Source organism: Lynx canadensis, chromosome A1 (genome assembly GCF_007474595.2).
Source record: "Lynx canadensis isolate LIC74 chromosome A1, mLynCan4.pri.v2, whole genome shotgun sequence".
In the NCBI taxonomy this organism is placed as follows: Eukaryota; Metazoa; Chordata; class Mammalia; order Carnivora; family Felidae; genus Lynx; species Lynx canadensis.
In genome coordinates this window covers 82446903-82465561 of record NC_044303.2, presented here as the reverse complement: position 1 = coordinate 82465561, position 18659 = coordinate 82446903, and the positions used below count along the sequence as shown (strand labels likewise).

Sequence of the window (18659 nt, the reverse complement as noted above, 5' to 3'; positions counted from 1 at the left end):
GGCCCGTCCTCAGGGCTCCCTCCTCCTGAGGGCCCGACAGAAAGGACAAACCCGGGCCCCGTTGCGTCTGGCTGAAGCTGCCCTCAGCCTAGGCAGGCGGGGACACGTTTGTTTTCTCTAGACGACAGGAGACCAAACAGAAGGCAGAGGGGCCCAGGAGAAACCCTGATTTAGTAAAGATGGCCGGTGGTTTTCCCACTATATTTCATTTTTGTCTTAAAAAAAAAAGCAAGTGGGAAGAAAAACAGGTGATCATAGAAATTCACGTAGAAAAGGCAGTGAGAGCTCACAGGAGAACAGCCTCCTGGGGTGTCCATGGTTCCCCGCTGGCAGGGCAACTGTGGCTGTGTGGGGACCGGGCCTGACACGGACAGAAGCCTGCCCCCAGGTCACCTGCCAGCTCTGAGACCTAAGGTAACCCCGGCACCTGCCCAGGGATCAGCTCCACATCTGCTCCCTCCCCTCTCCTGGGCTGTGCCAGCAAAGCAGAATGCCTGTAGAAGCTTCAGGTGAGGTGAGGACCGAAGCAGGAGACCCCAGCTACACCCAGGGCTGAGGCCCCACACAGAAACAGGAGTGAGAGCGGGGTGCAGAGGCCAGCAGCACACCTGGGGGATCCTGGGGCACAAACCTGGGGGACATCTGGGACACACCTAGAGACATACCTGGGGGGACACACTGGGCCACATACCTAGGGGACGTCTGGAACACACCTGGAGGACACACCTGGGGGACACATCTGGGGGGCATCAGGACACACCTGGAGGTGTCCCACACACCTGGGACACACACCTGGGGACACACCTAGGGGACCCTGGGGCACATACGTGGGGGACATCTGAGACATACCTTGAGGACACACCTGGGACACACTTGGGGCACACATCTGGGCACACACCCGGGGGACATGTGGGACACACCTAGGGGACACACCTGGGAGACACAACTGGGGGACAACTGGGGGGCATCTAGGGGACATCTGGTACACACCTGGAGGTGTCCCACACACCTCAGCACACCTGGGGCACACATCTGGAGGACACACCTGGGGAACACAGCTGGTACACACCTAGGGGACACACCTGGGGCACACACCTGGGGCACACACCTGGGGGACATCTGGGACACAACTGGAGGACACACCTGGGGGACACAGGGACATCTAGGAGACACCTGGGGCACATCTGGGGATGCCAGGCCCAACAGAAGTGTCAGATTTGCCAAGGCATGGCCTTGTCTATCCAGTACACAACAGGTACTCAGTAAACGTGTGGGGAAGAAAAGGAACCAATTGGGGTTGGTTATAGTTTAAAGAGGGGAGGAAGTGAGGGGTTGCAGAAACAGGAATGCCTGAGCCCAGGGGCCAGGTTGCCCAGCCCACCCCCTGTTCCTCCGGGGAGAAGAGGATGTTTGGGAGAGGGGTGTGGGTGAAAGGCAGGGGAGGCAGAAGTGAGGACTTGTGTATGAGCAGAGTCCCCTGCCTTTAACCCCTCCCTGCCTACCCGGCAGGGTTCAAAGGACAGGGGTCACACTGCCTACCACACTTCCCAATCATGCCAGGCACACCAATCGCCTGGAGACCTTGCCAAAACAGACTCCGCTTCAGCGGCCTGGGGGTGGGGCTGCGACTGTGCGCCTCTTCTAAGCTGCTCGGGAATGCAGTGGGCACGTCAGCGTGGTCCGCTCTGCTCCGGCACCCTCCTCCCCGTCACTGTACATGAGACACAGAACAGATGATAGGCTTGGAACTGAGTAAACGGAGCCTCGACTTTATTCTTTTTCAAAAATATTTTTCAAAAAACAATTTTTAAAACTAAGTATTCAAAACATGGAAGAAAATATTCCACTTCCTTTGCCTTTCTATAGAAGTCTTACAGTAGTCTTCTCTGTATCTACACAAAAAAATCTAGTTCGGACCTTGATAGGAATTAAACCTACATGTCAATCTGGGGAGAACTGACATCTTTACTACACTGAATCTTCCAACCTATGAATGTAATCTGTAACCTGTCTTCCCTCACCATCATGAACATTTGAGCACACAAGTTCTGTACGTGTTGTATTGGATTAACACCTAAATATTCCTGTTTGTTTTGAGCAAATGTCAATCATAGTGTCGTTTGGGACCCATGTGCTCATTGCTAGTAAATGAAACACAGTTGATTGGGGGGCGTTAACCTCATAGACTTTGCCTTGCTGAACTCATGTATTCTAGATTTTTTACAGAGTCTTTGGAATTTTCTACACATACAATCCTGTTGTCTGAAAATAAGGACCTTCATTTCTTCCTTTCTAGTCTGTTGCCTTTTCTTTTCTTGTTTATTCCACTAGCTGGAACACACGCCCAGCACAAGGCTGACACAGAGAAATGAGCGCAGAAGTCCATGCCTCATTATTGATCTTGGGGTAGACACCAGTCCTTCACCGCTAGAGAGGATGTTGGCTGTAGAGATTCTGTCAATGCTTTTAATGAAATTTCTGTCTATTCCTAGTCTGCTGAGAGTTTTTATCATAAATGAATGTTGAATTTTGTCAAGTGTTTTTTCTGCATCAGCTGGTATGATCACAGGATTTTTCTTCTTTGGCTTGTTAATGTGGGGTTTTACACTGACTGATTGTTTAATATCGAACCAGCTCCGCATCTCTAGAATATATCCCCCTTGGTCATGGTGTTTAATGCTTTTTATACATTGTTGGGTTCAATTTGTCAATAGTTGGTTAAGGAATTTTGTGTCTATATTTGTGAGGGATTTGGTCTGTAGTTGTTTTTGTTTCTTGAGCTGGCTTTGGTTTTGGTGAAGGGCATGCTGGTCTCATAAATCAGGTGGGGAAGTCCCCTTCTATTTTCCAAATGATACAGTACACAATTTGTGCTACTTCATTACCTGTTTGGTAGAATTCTCCAGTGAAACCATCAGGGCCTGAAGGGTTTTTTTGTTGTTGGGAGACCTTACATTATAAATTCAGTTTCCTTAATAGTTATAGGGCGATTCAAATTCTCTATTTCAAATGGGACAAGGTGTGTTTTTTGAGGAAGTGGCCAATTTCATCTAAGTTGTTGAGTTTACGTGCATAAAGTTGTGTGTGGCATTTCCTCTTTATGTCTGAAGGGTCTGTAGTAATATCTCATTTTATCTATCCTTAATTTGGTTATTTATGTCTATTCTCTTGCTATAGATTTGTCAATTTTATTGACTTTTCAAAGAACCAGCTCTTTCACTGATTTTCCCTTTTGCTTTTGTTTTTAATTTCATTGATTTCTGATCTTAGCTTTTATTTCTTCCTTCTGCTTGCTTTCCCTGCCTCTTTTTCTAAATTTTCCAAGTGGAAACTGAGATTATTAATTTAAGACTCTCTCTCTTTTCTGATACATGCATTTGGAACTATAAATTCTTTTTTTTAAGTTTATTTATTTGTTTTTGAGAGAGACAGAGGCAGCTTGAGTGGGGGAGGGGCAGAGAGAAAGGAAGAGACTCTCCAGAAGGCTCTGTGCTGTCAGCATGGAGCTCAACATGGTGCTCGAACCCATGAAACCACGAGATCATGACCTGAGCTGAAAGCAAGAGTCAGATGCTTAACCGACTGAGACACCCAGGAGCCCCTAAATTCTCCTTTTAACACTGCATTAGCTGCATCCCACAAATTTTAATGTTCTATTTTTGTCTTCATCAGTCCTAAGTTTTCTAAATTTCCCTCAAGACTTCCTTTTGACTTAGGAATTCTTTGAAATGTGATTTAGTTTTCACATGTTTGAGGATTCTCCTGTTATCTTTGTGTTATTTGTTTCTAGTTTGATTGTATCATGGTTGGAGGACACACTGCATGGTTTCAATTCTCTTAACTTTGTGGAGCTTTGTTTAATGGCTCAGGATATGCTCTATTCTGGTATATGTTCCAAGATCACTTAAAAAGAAAGTGTATTCTGTTGTGCTTGGGTGGGCTAGTCTACAAATGTCAATGGCATCCTGTTAATTGACAATATTGTTGAATTCTTCTATATCCTTGCTGATTTTCTATTTAGCTATTCTATCAATTATCGAGAGAGAACTGTTGAAGCCAGTTTTATTAGTTTGCTTTGCACATTTTGCATCTCTCTTATTTGGCGCATACACATTTAGGATTGCTATATCTTCTTGATGATTGACCCTTTATCATTACGTAATGTCTCCTGTAATTTTCTCTGCTCTGAAGTTATATGATATTAATATAACCACACCTTCATTTGATTAGTATTTATTTGCATGATGTATCTTTTTTCATCCTTTTGTGTTCAACCTGCCTATATCATTCTATTTGAGATAAGCTTCTACTAGACAGCCTATATTTGGGTCTGTTTTTAAATCTACTCTGTCAGTCTCTGTTTTGTTTTGTTTTTGACTGATGTATTTATAGCATTTACATTTAATGTAATTGTTGATGAGGTCTGGCATTTTTCCTGTGGGTTACTTTGAAAAATTTTTAGGATTCGATTTTGATTTATCTATAGTATTTTTACGTGTATCTCTTTATGCATATTTTTATTGGTTGCTGTTGGTATCATATGTACATAATTTATCACATTCTATTGCTGTCACTTTAGCAGTTCAAGTGAAGTACAGAAATATCACATCTCTTTATCCTTTCCTGTTTATAATTACCTTAATTATTTCATCTACATACATTTAGAACAATATCAGGCAATGTTATGGTTTTTGTTTCAACCATCAAACATAATTTAGAAAATTCAAGAAGAGGGGTTCAGATGGTTAAGCGTCTGACACTTGGTTTTAGCTCAGGTCATGATTTCACGGTTTGTGAGTTCAAGCCCCTCTTTGGGTTCTGTGCTGACAGTGCGGGGCTTGCTTGGGACTCTCTCTCTCCTTCTCTCTCTGCCCCTCTCCCACTCAAGCATGCATATGCTCTCTCTCAAAATGAATAAATTATTAAAAAAGAGAAAAGGAAATTCAAGAAGAAAAGGAGAGCTTATAGTATTTGCCCATGTTTCGCTTACCATGTTATTTCATCCTTCCTAATGCTCCCATATTCTTTCAACACCGTCTTTCTGTTTCGAGAACTTCCTTTAGCCATACTTTTAGGATAAGTCTGCTGCTGACAAATTATCTTCCTTTCCTTTTCCTTCATTTGAGAATGTTGGGGCCCCTTCTTCCCTGCTATTTGTGCTGGGTTCAGGATCTGGGTAACAGATCTCTTCTTTCAGCATCTAAATATATTTTGCAGCTTCCTTCTGACTCTGTTTCTGAAGAGTAATCTTTTGTAATTCAAATGTTTTTTCTCTGGCTGCTTTCTTGATTTTTGTGTGTGTATGTTTTCAATGTTCAGAAGCTTAATCATGATGCACTGTGGATCTGGGGAGTTACCCTATTCGGATTTCACTCGGCTTTGTGAACACACAGGTTTATATCTTTTGCTGTGTTTGGGAGTTTTCAGCCCTGTCCTCTTTCTTCTCTCCTTCCAGAACTCTGATGGCACAGATGTTACATCTCCGTTAGTCCCCAGGTCCCTGAGGCACTGAACATCTTTTTCCTACTGTTCAGATCACGTAATTTCTATTATTTTTTCTTCCATGTCACTGATTTCTTTCCTCTGTCCCCTCCTTTATGCAGCTGAATCCATTCATTGAGCTTTTTATGTTCATTATTGTATTTTTTATATTTCCATTGGTTCTTCTTTGTATCTTCTGTTTCTTTTTAAAATTTTTTTTTTCAACGTTTATTTATTTTTGGGACAGAGAGAGACAGAGCATGAACGGGGGAGGGGCAGAGAGAGAGGGAGACACAGAATCGGAAACAGGCTCCAGGCTCTGAGCCATCAGCCCAGAGCCCGACGCGGGGCTCGAACTCCCGGACCGCGAGATCGTGACCTGGCTGAAGTCGGACGCTTAACCGACTGCGCCACCCAGGCGCCCCTGTATCTTCTGTTTCTTTCCTTAAACTTTCTTTTTGTTGAGACTATTTTTTTCTTTGTTTCACAGGTTTATGATTGCTCCCTCAAGCATTTTTATCACAACTGCCTTAAAATCTCTGATTCCAACAGCCTTATCACTTTGATATTGGCACCCTTTGATTGCCTTGTTTTAATTCATTTTGAAATCTTCCTGGTTCTTGACTAAAATACATGATTATCAGTTGAAACCTGGACATTTTCCTATCATTTAATCCTTCAGTTTTAGCTGGCTTTTTTTTTATTCCACCCCAGCAGCAGAAGGGGGTGGGCCCCACCTCTTTTCTGCCAGGTGGGGGAGAAGTCTGGGCTCCCCACATCGTCTGGAGCCCGCTCTTTGTGGGGCATCTGTCGCATGTTCTCAGAGCATGCTGTGTGGGAGCCTCCCTCCCCTGCCTCTCCTCCCCGCAGGCACACATCCGGAGGGCACTGTGATCATGTGTGTGCAGTTCAGCCCACACTTTCCCACATCTGGGACTCCAGAGACTAAATGTGGATGGTTTCTTTCAACAACTTCTGGAAAGGATTCACTTCTTGCTCATTTCAAGGACATGTCTATACTTCCCAGGTGAGGGTGGCATTTATTCTGTGGGGACGGTCGCTTCTCTGTCTTCAGGCCCCGGCGGCTGGGGTCCCAGGCCCATGGGCCGTGGGCAATTAGCAACCTAACGTCACTGTGTCTTACTGACCTGAAATCCCCAAGTTGTGAATGAGAACAGCGTACGAAAGACACACAGATTTGGTCCATTAAAAAATTATGAGTCCAAGCTAAAATGGTGCTACTCCATCTGAATCTTTGGGGGCTCATTTTGCTAACAAACGAAATCATGTTAAAATAAGTCAGAACAACTGAAAAGAGCACTTTTCATTATTCTTCTTCCAAATGAAACGGTCAAATTTGGCCACAAATGTCCCCTCAGAGGGAAAACCTAGAGGGGACAGCAAATGAAATCCTAGGTCCTTGGGTACAATACCTGTTATTTTAATCAGGCTTTGACTTGGATATTTGTGAAAAGTCTTCTGTGGTACATTTGTCTCATGGCAGCGGTAGGTACCCCGGTGAGCAGATGTCACGGCCCCAGCTACATAAACCGCCAAGGTCTCCTGCCTCTGGTCCTGCGTCAGGGTGTTCAGGGGGCCTGCAGCCCTCTGGGCGGTCAGGCCGCCTTGGCAGGTCAGCTCACTCAGAAACTCGGCCCTGGGACAGGCGGCAGGAATCTACGGCCCGGTAATTCCAACGTGCTGTCAGCCCACGCGTGCCCTGGACATCACCGGGGTCCTAAAGCCACAGGCACAGTCCACCAGGAGCCCCCGCTGGGTCAGAATCTGCATTTCAACAAGGTGCCAGGGGCCAGAGCAGACAAGGACTCGGCCAAGGACATCCAGAGAGGAGGGGTGGCGAGGTGAGGAGGCATCTGATAGCCACTGTGTTTGGATAGCAAGGCGTGATCACGCCCTGGTTCTTTCCCCCGAGACTTGACCTTCAGGGGAGGAGACTATAAAACCCACAGGCCACCTTTCTCCCCTCAGGCCAGGTGTGGGGAGCTCCCTGATCCGCAGGGGCGATGGCGGCGCTGCAGGAGAAGAAGTCATGCAGCCAGCGGATGGAGGAGTTTCAGCGCTACTGCTGGAACCCGGACACCGGGCAGATGCTGGGCCGGACGCTGTCGCGGTGGGGTGTGTGCCCACGGGGACGGGGACATGGTGGGGTGGGGAGTGTGCCCGCGGGGATGGGGACGTGGTGGGGTGGGGGGTGTGCCCGCGGGGACGGGGACGCTGTGCCGCCCAGGCACCCAGGACCCAGGAGGCTGCCTGTCTCCAACCAGATAACCCAAAGGCCCATTTTGGCTCCAACGCCCCCCTGACAAAGTGGGATCATCTGAGAGCTGGCCGCAAAGGTTCAGCCACAGACTTGAGAACAGCATTTTTAAAGCTATGCTCCTAAAACTTAACGATTTTTATTTTTTTATTTAAAAAACTTTTTTTCATGTTTATTTATTTATTCTGAGAGTGAGACATAGCACAAGTGGGGAGGGGCAGAGAGAGGGAGACACAGAATCCGAACAGGCTCTGGGCTCTGAGCTGCCAGCACAGAGCTTGACGGACAGTTCGAACCCACGAACCGTGAGATCGTGACCTGAGATGAAACTAAGCCAGATGCTTAACTGACTGAGCCACCCAAGCGCCCCAAAGTTATGATTTTTAAAGACTGCTAAGGGGTACGGAGCACCTCTTGGGTGAGGAGAACGCTCTAGAACCTGACAGACGTGATGGTTGCACAGCACTGTGTGTGAATGCACTGTGAACACCACTGCCTTGTGCACTGAGGTGGTTAAACCTGCGGCTTTACACTGCACACCCCCCTCCCTGCAGTTTGGATCAGCCTCTACTACGTGGCCTTCTACGTGGTGATGACCGCAATCTTTGCTCTGTGCATTTACACACTCATGTGCACAATCGACCCGTACACACCTGACTACCAAGACCAGCTAAAGTCACCAGGTAAGGGGGGCTCATGCCCGGACCCCAGACCCAGTGCGTCAGGCCACATGCAGTCCGGGAGCCCCGGGCTCAGAACACAGACCCTCAGGAACAAAGCCCAGAGAGGCAATCAGGAGGGGCCACTCATGCCAGGGCCCAGGGCTCTGAGGGGGACACCCTCCCATCCCCGCTGGGGCCTCAGGGCTCAGAAGGGGGACACCCTCCCACCAGGGCCCCAGGACTCTAAAGGGGCCCCCCCAGGCATGGATAGCCCCTCAGCTTCTTTTGAGGACAGTGGCTCCAGGTTATGGTCAGACTTTGGCTGTCGTTTTAATTGTTAAAACAGATTTGTTACAGGGACCATGTTCACATCGCTCACTTTAGATGCCGACAAAGGTGCACAGGGCCCGTCTGGGAGAAGGCACCGAGCAGGGAGGTTGGGGCCAGAGGAAAGGGCTTGGTGGGAGGAAAGGGCTTTTGTCTTGCACTGGACGCACGTCTGCACCGAGGCCTCTCCTGTTACCACGTCCACAAACACGAGCTCGGTTCAGAACACACTGTTCTCTAAGAGCAGCTGGTCTGCCGTCCCGTGTGGGGAAGGACGCTTGGAACGAAGGCCGAGCCCGGTGTCCGGAGTCACCTCTGGACCTAGCCCAGCGGCCTGCACAGACCAAACGAGAAAGGGCAGGGGGAGAAAGGGGAAGAAGAAGTGAAGGAGGAAAACGCACTTTCCAGCACAACTATGGAGACGCTCACCACTCGTGGGTGGCGTCCCTACACTTCCCACGGAAGCAATAGCCCGAGAAATGCCCAGCGGCCACACCGCTTCCTGTGGGAGGAAAGGAAAACCCAGCAGTAAGAGCCAGGGGGCGTGTGTTCCCCCAGGCAGGCCCCTCCACCCCAGGGGTCTTCGGGAAATCCCTTCACCCGGCATCACAACACCACAGTGCTCTACTGGGCGTTGTTTTTAAATATTTTTTTTTTCAACATTTATTTATTTTTGGGACAGAGAGAGACAGAGCATGAATGGGGGAGGGGCAGAGAGAGAGGGAGACACAGAACCGGAAACAGGCTCCAGGCTCTGAGCCATCAGCCCAGAGCCCGACGCGGGGCTCGAACTCACGGACCGCGAGATCGTGACCTGGCTGAAGTCGGATGCTTAACCGACTGCGCCACCCAGGCGCCCCAGGGCGTTGTTTTTAGAGCCAGGCAACAGGTAAGCTCACGGTGGCCGCAGAACAGAGCGTGATGCGTGGCACACGTGCTTCGCCCGGAGCCCGGGGGGTGGGGGGGAGCAGCCACCACTGACACGCACGAACAGGCTGAGAGCGCCAGCAGAGAGGACCCTGTGCGGTGTGCCCACGCTCCCCTGGGTCAGATCCTCGCCAGGGTTTGACCTGACTCTGCACACAGACGTTGCGCCCACAGCATCCACGAAAGGACAGAACACCGGCTGACGTATCTAAAAAGTCCCCACGTCAAAGGGGCCAGCTTCATTCACACAGGGAAACAGCACGTGGTATCTGTGGACAGTTCGATGACGACACCCTTACAACAGCATCGGGACACGGAAGGAGGAGAGTGGAATCTGGGTGGTGGGACCCCATTTATCCAATTTATGGCACACACAGGGTTGCGCGTCTGACGCTCACAGAAGTGAGGACCCCCAGCACACAGGCAACCACTGCCACTCCCTACACGTGTGCATCCTGACTTTTTGTACAATTAACATGTTGTCAATTGCTTTTAATCAAAACCAGTGAAGATTTTTCAAATGTGTATTCAAATACAACTCTGCCTAGCGTGGTTCCGACAAGTCAGGCAGGGCCCCTGTGGAGCCACTGTTGCGGAGGACACGCAGACACTGTCCCCTCGCACGGGGGCCCCTGAGGACCGCAGCAACCCATGCTTGGCCACCGGGCCAGACAGCGGTGTGTGGGAGTCTGCAGCACGTGGCTGGGTGTGACCAACACCTTGGGGGGAACTGAGTCACACGCGTCCTGCTCTCTTCCCAGGGGTGACCTTGAGGCCAGATGTCTACGGGGACAAGGGCCTGGACATTTCCTACAATGTTTCCGACAACAGGACCTGGGTGGACCTCGTGCACACCCTCCACACCTTCCTGGCAGGTGAAGTTTAACAAGCTTCCAGCCTCTGCTTTTCCCGCTTCCAAGACAATTTCGTGGAGGGGCCTGGGCTATGCCCCCCTCCAGCCAGCCCCAGTGCACGTGTCCCCACAGGCTACTCGCCAGAGTCCCAGCAGGACAGCATCAACTGCACCTCCAATGAGTACTTCTTCCAGGAAAAGTTCATGGCCCCCAACCACACCAAGTTCTCCTGCAAGTTCACAGCAGACATGCTGCAAAATTGCTCAGGGCTGGTGGACCCCAACTTTGGCTTCGCAGAAGGAAGGCCGTGCTTTGTGATTAAAATGAACAGGGTGAGTCCTGAGGGCCCCTGTGGACACGGCCGTGGCATGGAGGCCGGGGGTCTGGCCCTCACGTGACCCACGTGCCCCTGTCCACGGTGGCGGGGCTGGGACGTGCACCGCTGCCCCCTCCCGCTCTGTTCCTATGCTCAGCGTGCCCTGAGCTTCCCCCCCGATACGACCTGAAAACAGCTCACACAGCAGCAGCACCTCGACACTGGGCAGCAGAGTCCAGCTCGTGTGCACAACAGCTCGACAGCAGCCGGGCCACATACAGGTGCTGGGAGGGCACCCGGACACAATCCAGAGCAGAGGTTTTCAATATGGGCCAGGGACCCTCTGCCAGGCATGAGGGAGGCTGGACAGGCCAGTGTGAGAGCCGCAGGAGAGCACAGCCCATGCAGCCTCGGTGCAGGGGACGGGAACATCCCACCAGAGGCTGACGACGGCAGAAGGGCCAGGGGTGTCTGCTCCATACTGGGCGACAGGTGCGGTCTGGGGACTCCCCACACCTGCCGAGTGCTATTTATCTCCCTTCCCGAGAGACGGGGAGGCCACGAGTGTGTGCCCTGCACACGCTCCTGGGTCCCTGCTGGGTCTCGTCACCGCCTGGCAGGGGAAGGGCGTGCAGGGAGGGCAGTACTGCCCTGGGCACCAGGCACAAGGAGGTACATCCGAAGGCCGAGACCCTAGGAGGCTGAAAGAGCATGACGTGGGAGCAGCACAGGTGAGCTGCGGGTGGCGGGGGCAGCTGCCGCGCCCGCTCCAGGGCCCCACGGAGCACCAGGGAGTGGCTCTGCGGGCGGTGACAACGGAGCCCCAGGCCGGACAGGCCCTTCACACACACAGCCAGCAGGAGAGCTACAAGGATGCCCTTCCCTTCCAGATCGTCAAGTTCCTCCCCAGCAACAGCACGGCGCCCAGGGTGGACTGCGCCTTCCTGGTGAGTGCGCGGCCGCGGCGGTGGAGCCACTTCTCCGTGCGCGGCCGCGGCGGTGGAGCCACTTCTCCCCAAGCTCCTCTCAGCCGCCAGCCCAACCGTCCGGATCCACAGTCGCACCAACCGTCACAAACCATCACTTAGAGCAGCTTCATTAAGGGCACAAAAACCGAGTAAGAAAAACAGTGTATCGTTGTTACTGTTCCGCTTCCAGAAGCGTCTGGAACAGTACATTACTAACACGCTTCAAAGTATTTGGTGGCAGTTTAGAAAAAACCAAGGTACCTTTTTACGGTTTTTTTCTCTTATTTACTTACACGTATGCCAGGCGACCAACAGCCATGGATGTTTAACAGCGTACGTGTTTGGGCTCCTAAGAGTTGGCATGAATTCACTCCAGTTTTTCTAAAAACCAGCTTTTTAAAAATTTTTTCATTTACCTATTTTGAGAGAGAGAGAGAGAGAGAGAGAGAGAGAGCGCGCACGCACACAGGGGAGGGGCAGAGAGAGAGGGAGAATCCCAAGCAGGCTCCACACTGTCAGCACAGAGCCCGAAGCAGGGTTCCATGTCACAAACTATGAGACCACGACCTGAGCCAAAATCAAGAGTCAGACGCTTAACTGGCTGAGCACCCCCCTCCCCGCCTCCCGCTGCAAAACCAGTTTTCAAGCACAAAAAAACAGACTGCTTCCGTTCATCATTATTTTCTAAAGCTTGTTTCCCTGGCGGCTGTGACAGGAGGCTCCCTTAGGGCAGCGCCTACCTCCAGGGCCTGTCTCTTGTGGGCGAGTCCCTGGCTCACTCTGGGCCCTCCTGTAGTCACTCGACCACACATGTAGGCCAACCTGAGCTTTAACAGACACCAAAGTGCTCTCCATCTGTGTTCTGACGAAATCCAGCCACCCGCCAGGCAGTTCGCAGACTCTGACAATGACGAGAAACGAGAAAGCAGTGCTTACCCCAGACTGTCACGCAAACTTTTGGCCAGTTTTGGCAAAACCGGCCCACCCAGCCTCTCGGCTTTCACTCCCGTATACGGACAGACCAGCACATTCTTCACTCTGATAGGTCACCAAAGTGACCTTAGTTTGGCAAACGAATAGGTTATGTGCCCAATGGGATCTCAGTACTGATCCTAAAGACCAGATCTGGTCTCTGGTAACTGCACATGAACTGTTTGCGTGCACACACACACACAGACAACCAGGCAGGACACACACAAGCTGCACACACATGTACCCAGCTCCTGCCTCACCCAGGTGGTGGCCTCTCTGTCCCCAGGACCAGCAAAAGGACGCCCAGCCCCTGCAGGTGGAGTACTTCCCACCCAACGGCACCTTCAGCCTCCACTACTTCCCTTACTACGGGAGCAAAGCACAGGTAGGCCTGCCACCAGCCGCAGAACCGTCTCAAAGTTAGCAACGTGCTCGGCGTGAGGACAGCCATCAACATTCACCTGCACCGCAAACCAGGCTGCCTCAGCCCATCCTGACCACACAGCTCTCTGGGCACTTCCCAAACCCACTGCCCGTAACTACCGGAAAGCACAAGGCTCTCACACAAAACATAAATATCAAACCTAATTCTTCTACCTTCCGAGCACTTCCCAAATCCTGTTGGGACACCACATATCCATTTTGAAGCACTTCCTCCAAGTCTCTTAATTTTTCCTGTTTTATTTTTAAACTAATTTTCATCAAGTACAATTTGAGGCCAACTTTGTCACTGGTGCTGTCTCACCCCCCAGACCGACTCTCCTCGTTCCTACATGGAGAGAGACCCCTCTGTCCCTGTGAGTTCTGGCACACAGCAGAGCGTGTGAGGGCAGCCATGCTCAGATAGGGCAGGCGGGCACTGCCTCCAAGCAGCCCGCCCGGATGTCTGCCACAGTTTCTAACTCTCGCTTCCTCCCATCTTCCCACATTGTTCCAGCCCCACTACAGCAACCCTCTGGTCGCTGTAAAACTTCTCAACGTCCCCAGAAACACGGAGGTCCTCATCGTGTGCAAGATCCTGGCCGATCATGTAACATTTGACAACCCCCACGATCCCTACGAGGGGAAGGTGGAGTTCAAGCTCAAAATCCAGCAGTAGAGAGTAGGGCGCCCGGCCGCCAAGCACTGGAAGCCAGCCCAGAGCCACAGGCTGTGACCTGTAAGCACTTAGCACTGGAGTCGACGGATTCTCGCTAAGTCTTCTCTGCTCCTTGACACAGAATTCGTAGTGAGGATCAAAACGCTGGGCCAACACGGTGACCCCGAGGCAGTGGTTACCCACTAACGAGACCCAGATACTCGCCCCAGGCGAACTTCTCTCTCCTTACTGTGCCTCAGCTTCCCTGACCTCTGCGATCTCCTGGGACCCACGTCAGCAAGAAACACGCCTCACGAGGATGGACGATCGGAAGGCTTGCTTTTAAAGACACAATTCCTACCCTGTACAAATAAAGCACATTAAAGTCACACTTTGCTCTACATACAACAGTCACGTCTTTCCTGATAAGGGGAAAAATAACAAAAAAGTCACTTTTTCTTTAAGAACCCTCTTCTTAAAGTTTCAATCCCAAGTCAGGGAAATCAGACTACGCTGGGGAGCCAGAGCTCTGGCTGGTAAGGAGGGGTGGCGAGCGGGTGGCGAGCGGGTGGCGGGTGGGGCAGAGCAAACCCCAGAGGGAGTCAGGGCGCTGCGGTCGCCAAGGGGCACGCCTCCGCCTCTGCTAGCTGCTCTAGAAAAACCTGGAGCATTGTGGCCAAACAAGCCCCCTGTCCCAGAGCAACCCCGCCTCCCACCCTAATATCGCATGCGGCCTGGTGTCTTACTCCCTTGCAAGCACCCCACACGTTGTCTGGGGGTCCCGCCCACACACAGCAGGCAAAGGGTGCCAGAACTCAGTGGCCCCCTGGCCCTCAGGGCAGTTGAGGGAAGTCATGACCGGCCAGAGCAGGCAGGTGGCCACATCCACCCACGGGACTGTGGGCTCCCTTGCAAGGCCTGTGGCTTCAAAACACTGGTGGGTTTTCTCAGCTGGTTCAAGTTAAGATGGTGAACTGTCCTTTCTGCTCTGACGATCTTATTCTTTCTGAGACTCAACAGCCCAGAACCTGTCCCAGCTCTGAGGATGCAGGAGGAGGGTGAGGGGCGCTCTGTGCGCGGCCCGGTGACTGTCCTCGCTCAGCGAGAAGACACACGCTGCAGCTTCCGCACAATAATCGTGAATTAGAGGAACACGGAGCTGGTTTAAAATGCCCATGCGCGTTTTATTAATAAAAACTAACAGTGCCGAGTTAAACAAGTCAAACAATTAAAGTCTCTTTATATTCCATAAAATATTACAGAAAAGTTTATTTGTGTTTCAATAAAAAGACTATTGTTGTAGAACAGGCAGCTAACAGCAACTGTGCGGTTAATGGTTCTTTGTGAATAAATTTTAAAAGGGACTACTGCCTGTCCTGAAATTCCGTTTCTTTTTATAAAAAAAGAACTATTAAAAATGATTGACAAATTTTGAGTTAAAAAACTGTTAGAACATTCTCTATATTTAATGTCAACTTTATCGTAGATTATAGGAAGATGCTCACGAAACAAATACGACGTTTGTTTCCGTTTGCGTCTTTAGACGACAGACGTGTAGGTGTGTAAACAACTATATAGTAAAGTCTGCAGACGCTGCCTGTGAGAAATCAGGCAGGCCTCACCGCAAGCCGCACGCCGCTCCAAGCCCTCCAGTTTTCGTAGCTGCACCAGCACGGCAGTGAACTTTTACCAAACAAAACAAAAACAAAGAACTTCGCAATTTGCTGCAACATAGAGGAAAAAAAAATGAACGAACTTGATGGAGTCACACAGTCAATATAATTTAAGGGAAAATAAAGTCCTAATACAATTCGTGGCCCAAGGCTGAAGAGCAGGGCTCGGCCGGCACCATCCGCGGCTGCCGGCGGGCTGTGGGAGGAGGCACACTCAGCAAGAACCAAGGGGCAAAGTGAACTCTGAGCTACAGACAGACAACGCAAACAAGATCCTGGACAGCGGAGAGAGGCCCTGCGTCGTGCCGGTGCCCCAGCGCGCCCCAAGCCCCCGCGGCACGCAGCCCTCGCCCGCTCTGGCGTCTCCTCGGGAGGGGCCAAGGAGGAACCCAGCCCACACCAAAAGCAGTCTCTCCCGACGCAGACTGTGAGGGCCGGCCGCGGGTGTCAGTCCTCCTCCTCATTCTCATTGAAGTCGTCGTCCTCCTCCTCGTCCTCCCCAACGTACGACACGGGGGTCTCCACCCGGGAGCCGCTGTACTGGGACCCGCTGGAGCTCGTGGCCAGCACGCCATCCGCACCATTGGTCAGGTCGCTGCGGGAACGAGGAGACAAGGCGGTCAGCAGCACGCAGCCCGAGTGGGGCGCCCCCACGTCCACTCCCGCCGAGGTGGCACTTCACCCCAAGCCCCTCCTCAAGACACAGATCACCGCACACGAGGCAACACTGGCAGGGCCACAATATCTGTCATGACATCACAAACCAAGCCCCGACGGGCTCAAACTGGAAACCACAGGTCCTTCTTCCAGGCCTTGTACTTGTGACCTCCTGGATCTCCAGGAGAGAGGGGACAACAGGTAAGGGAAAAGGGGCCCCAAAAAGGACATGGAGCCCTCCAAAGCAAGGATTCCAGATGGCAGCGCACGGGGGTGCCCAGCGAGTTGTGTGTGCACGTGTTATGTGCATGGCTATGTATGTGTGTGCACATGTATGCACATGTGTGACTGTATGTGGTTGTATATGCATGTGCATAGTTGTGTGTGCACATTTATGCACGTATGTGGTTGTGCGTGGTTGTATATGCACATGTGTGTAGGCATGCATGCGGTTGTGTGCATGTGTATACATATATGTGGTTGTATATGCACGTGTGTAGTCATATGCACGTGTGGTCACATGCGTGCATGTGTACTGCCTTGCGATGGTATATACATGCACTTGTGTGTGCGTGCGTGTGTAAAGGACACCCCAGGCCCATACTCCACCACCACCACCACCACCCCCTGCCCTGTACCGTGCGGAGCCCTGGGAGCAGAGCTGTAACAGATGAGTCTCACACACTCTGCAAGCTGAACTTCCAGGAACAGCCCCCAGGACCCCACACATTCTACCATTTCATGAAATGGCACTTTCTGAAAGCCAGTGGGGTCGGCAGGGCAGGGAGCAGGGGTGCAGAGAGGTGGAGTCGCAGGGCTGGGTGCTGGAGGGAAGCAGGGCTGCTCAGACGTGCGTCTGGAACCCATCTATGTTGGCACTGGGCCCTGAGAGTCTCAGCAGTATACACGTAATCGTCTCTGGCTGTCACATGGGGTGTGAGGGGGGTGACTATTGGCACCTGGGCCCAAGGGTGCCACCAAACACATCAACAAGGCACCGGGCAGCATGCAGGACAGTCATCTAGCCCCAAATGGCACCAGTGCCTCAGGCAAGACCCTGGCCTAGAACAGAGAGATTTTAAAAACTGGGGTCCTGAGGAAACACCTCTGGGTTCAGGCGGCCCCTGGCACAGAGTGGGTCAGACACAAGGCAGCAGACACGGTCCTGGGGCCCCGAAAGGTGACTGCCCACACGCACTAAGAGGTGCACACACCCATGTAACCTGCTCAGACACTTGTTGTCAAAAGTCACTGTGATTCCTTGGTATTTGGGTCTAGCAACAAGAAAAGTATCCTAAGAGACATCAGACATTAAAGGGATTCCAGCCTGCAACGCAGAGCTGCACAGAGATCCCCCAGATTCTGGCCGGTCACCTCCCGCAAGCATGCGGGACTCGGGTACCCCTCCGCCACCAGCCTAGAAGGCCTGCAGCTGCCTTGAGAGCACAGGACGTGGGGGCAGAGTTGTGCAGGACACACGTTTTAGGCAGGAACGACTGCCGAGGGCGCCTCTGGTGGGCCAGCATGGACAGGGCCCTGAGGGCACTGCCTCCACCTCTGCCCCAGGCCAGAGCTGGGGCACGGCGATGCTTTTCTCTAACACGCAAGCAGACATGTCCCTCGCTAGTTAGGATTTGTTCGCACGGTGCGATGAGGACCATTCATCATTATGCTCTTTGACAAAGGAACCCCACAACTGGGAAACCCAGCCTCGCAAACATCAGAAAAGGCCAAAAATTTAGCCCTAAAGCTGCTTCAAACTGCAGCCTCTTTTCTAAGTGGGAACCACCCAACTGCCCAGCAAATTACTGCGCTTTTGTAAACGTCAGGCTGGTGTTTACGTTGGTTTTTCTTCTGAAATGGTAATGGCTTTGCTTCCCTCATGTAAAAGCTGATGTGAGTCTCTGAAACTTTAATCAGTAAAAACAATTTCACGAACATGAAAAGCTAAAAAATACCCAAATTCTGCCTCTTGCAATAACTGGTTATCAGCATCGCACAGACTACTGCACACACGCACACACATGCACACACGCACATGCACACAGGCAGAGGGAGGGAGCTGACCTCCACCTAACCCTGACCGGGGCCAGACACTGCACCAAAGACTTCAGTGCAGGTGCCACAGAACCCAGGAGTTGCGTGATGGCCACAGAAAGCTACACTGTCCTTTATCGGATCAGATCCATCCCACTTGGTTGAACCTACAGACTGCTTGTCTACCTTATATTTTAAAAAATTTAACAGTTATCATTATGTAGGACTGACAGAAGGTAATATGGGTAACATGTAACCTAATATACCGTGAAAGTTAATAAAACCCTGTTTTGTCAATACTTAGAGAAAAAATTATATTAATCTTTAAAAACCTAAGATAAATACCCAGGAACAACATAATTCTGTTCCGTGGGACGGCTGGACCAAAGACTAACACCCAATGGTTTAAATAATAAAGCTCCTTTAGTG

At 51.2% G+C, this 18659-nt stretch overlaps 2 protein-coding genes across 5 annotated transcripts in view; one reads left to right on the top strand and one right to left on the bottom strand.

Annotated features, from left to right (window-relative positions):
* The first annotated feature begins 7505 nt into the window (after positions 1-7505).
* Positions 7506-13884, top strand: ATP4B (ATPase H+/K+ transporting subunit beta). Its single transcript, XM_030314532.1, has 7 exons — positions 7506-7617; positions 8314-8442; positions 10437-10550; positions 10662-10861; positions 11736-11792; positions 13072-13170; positions 13723-13884. Exons 1-7 carry the CDS (start codon positions 7506-7508, stop codon positions 13882-13884), a joined length of 873 nt encoding a protein of 290 aa, XP_030170392.1.
* A 1139-nt stretch (positions 13885-15023) lies between these two features.
* The window catches only part of TFDP1 (transcription factor Dp-1), a 40135-nt gene continuing 36499 nt past the window's right edge, over positions 15024-18659 (bottom strand). For all 4 annotated transcript variants that reach the window (XM_032592530.1, XM_030314530.1, XM_030314529.1 and 1 more), the window contains one exon: positions 15024-16131. In XM_032592530.1, the coding sequence (XP_032448421.1) occupies positions 15984-16131 (148 nt within the window). In that variant the 3' untranslated portion in view covers positions 15024-15983. The remainder of the gene's footprint in view (positions 16132-18659) is intronic.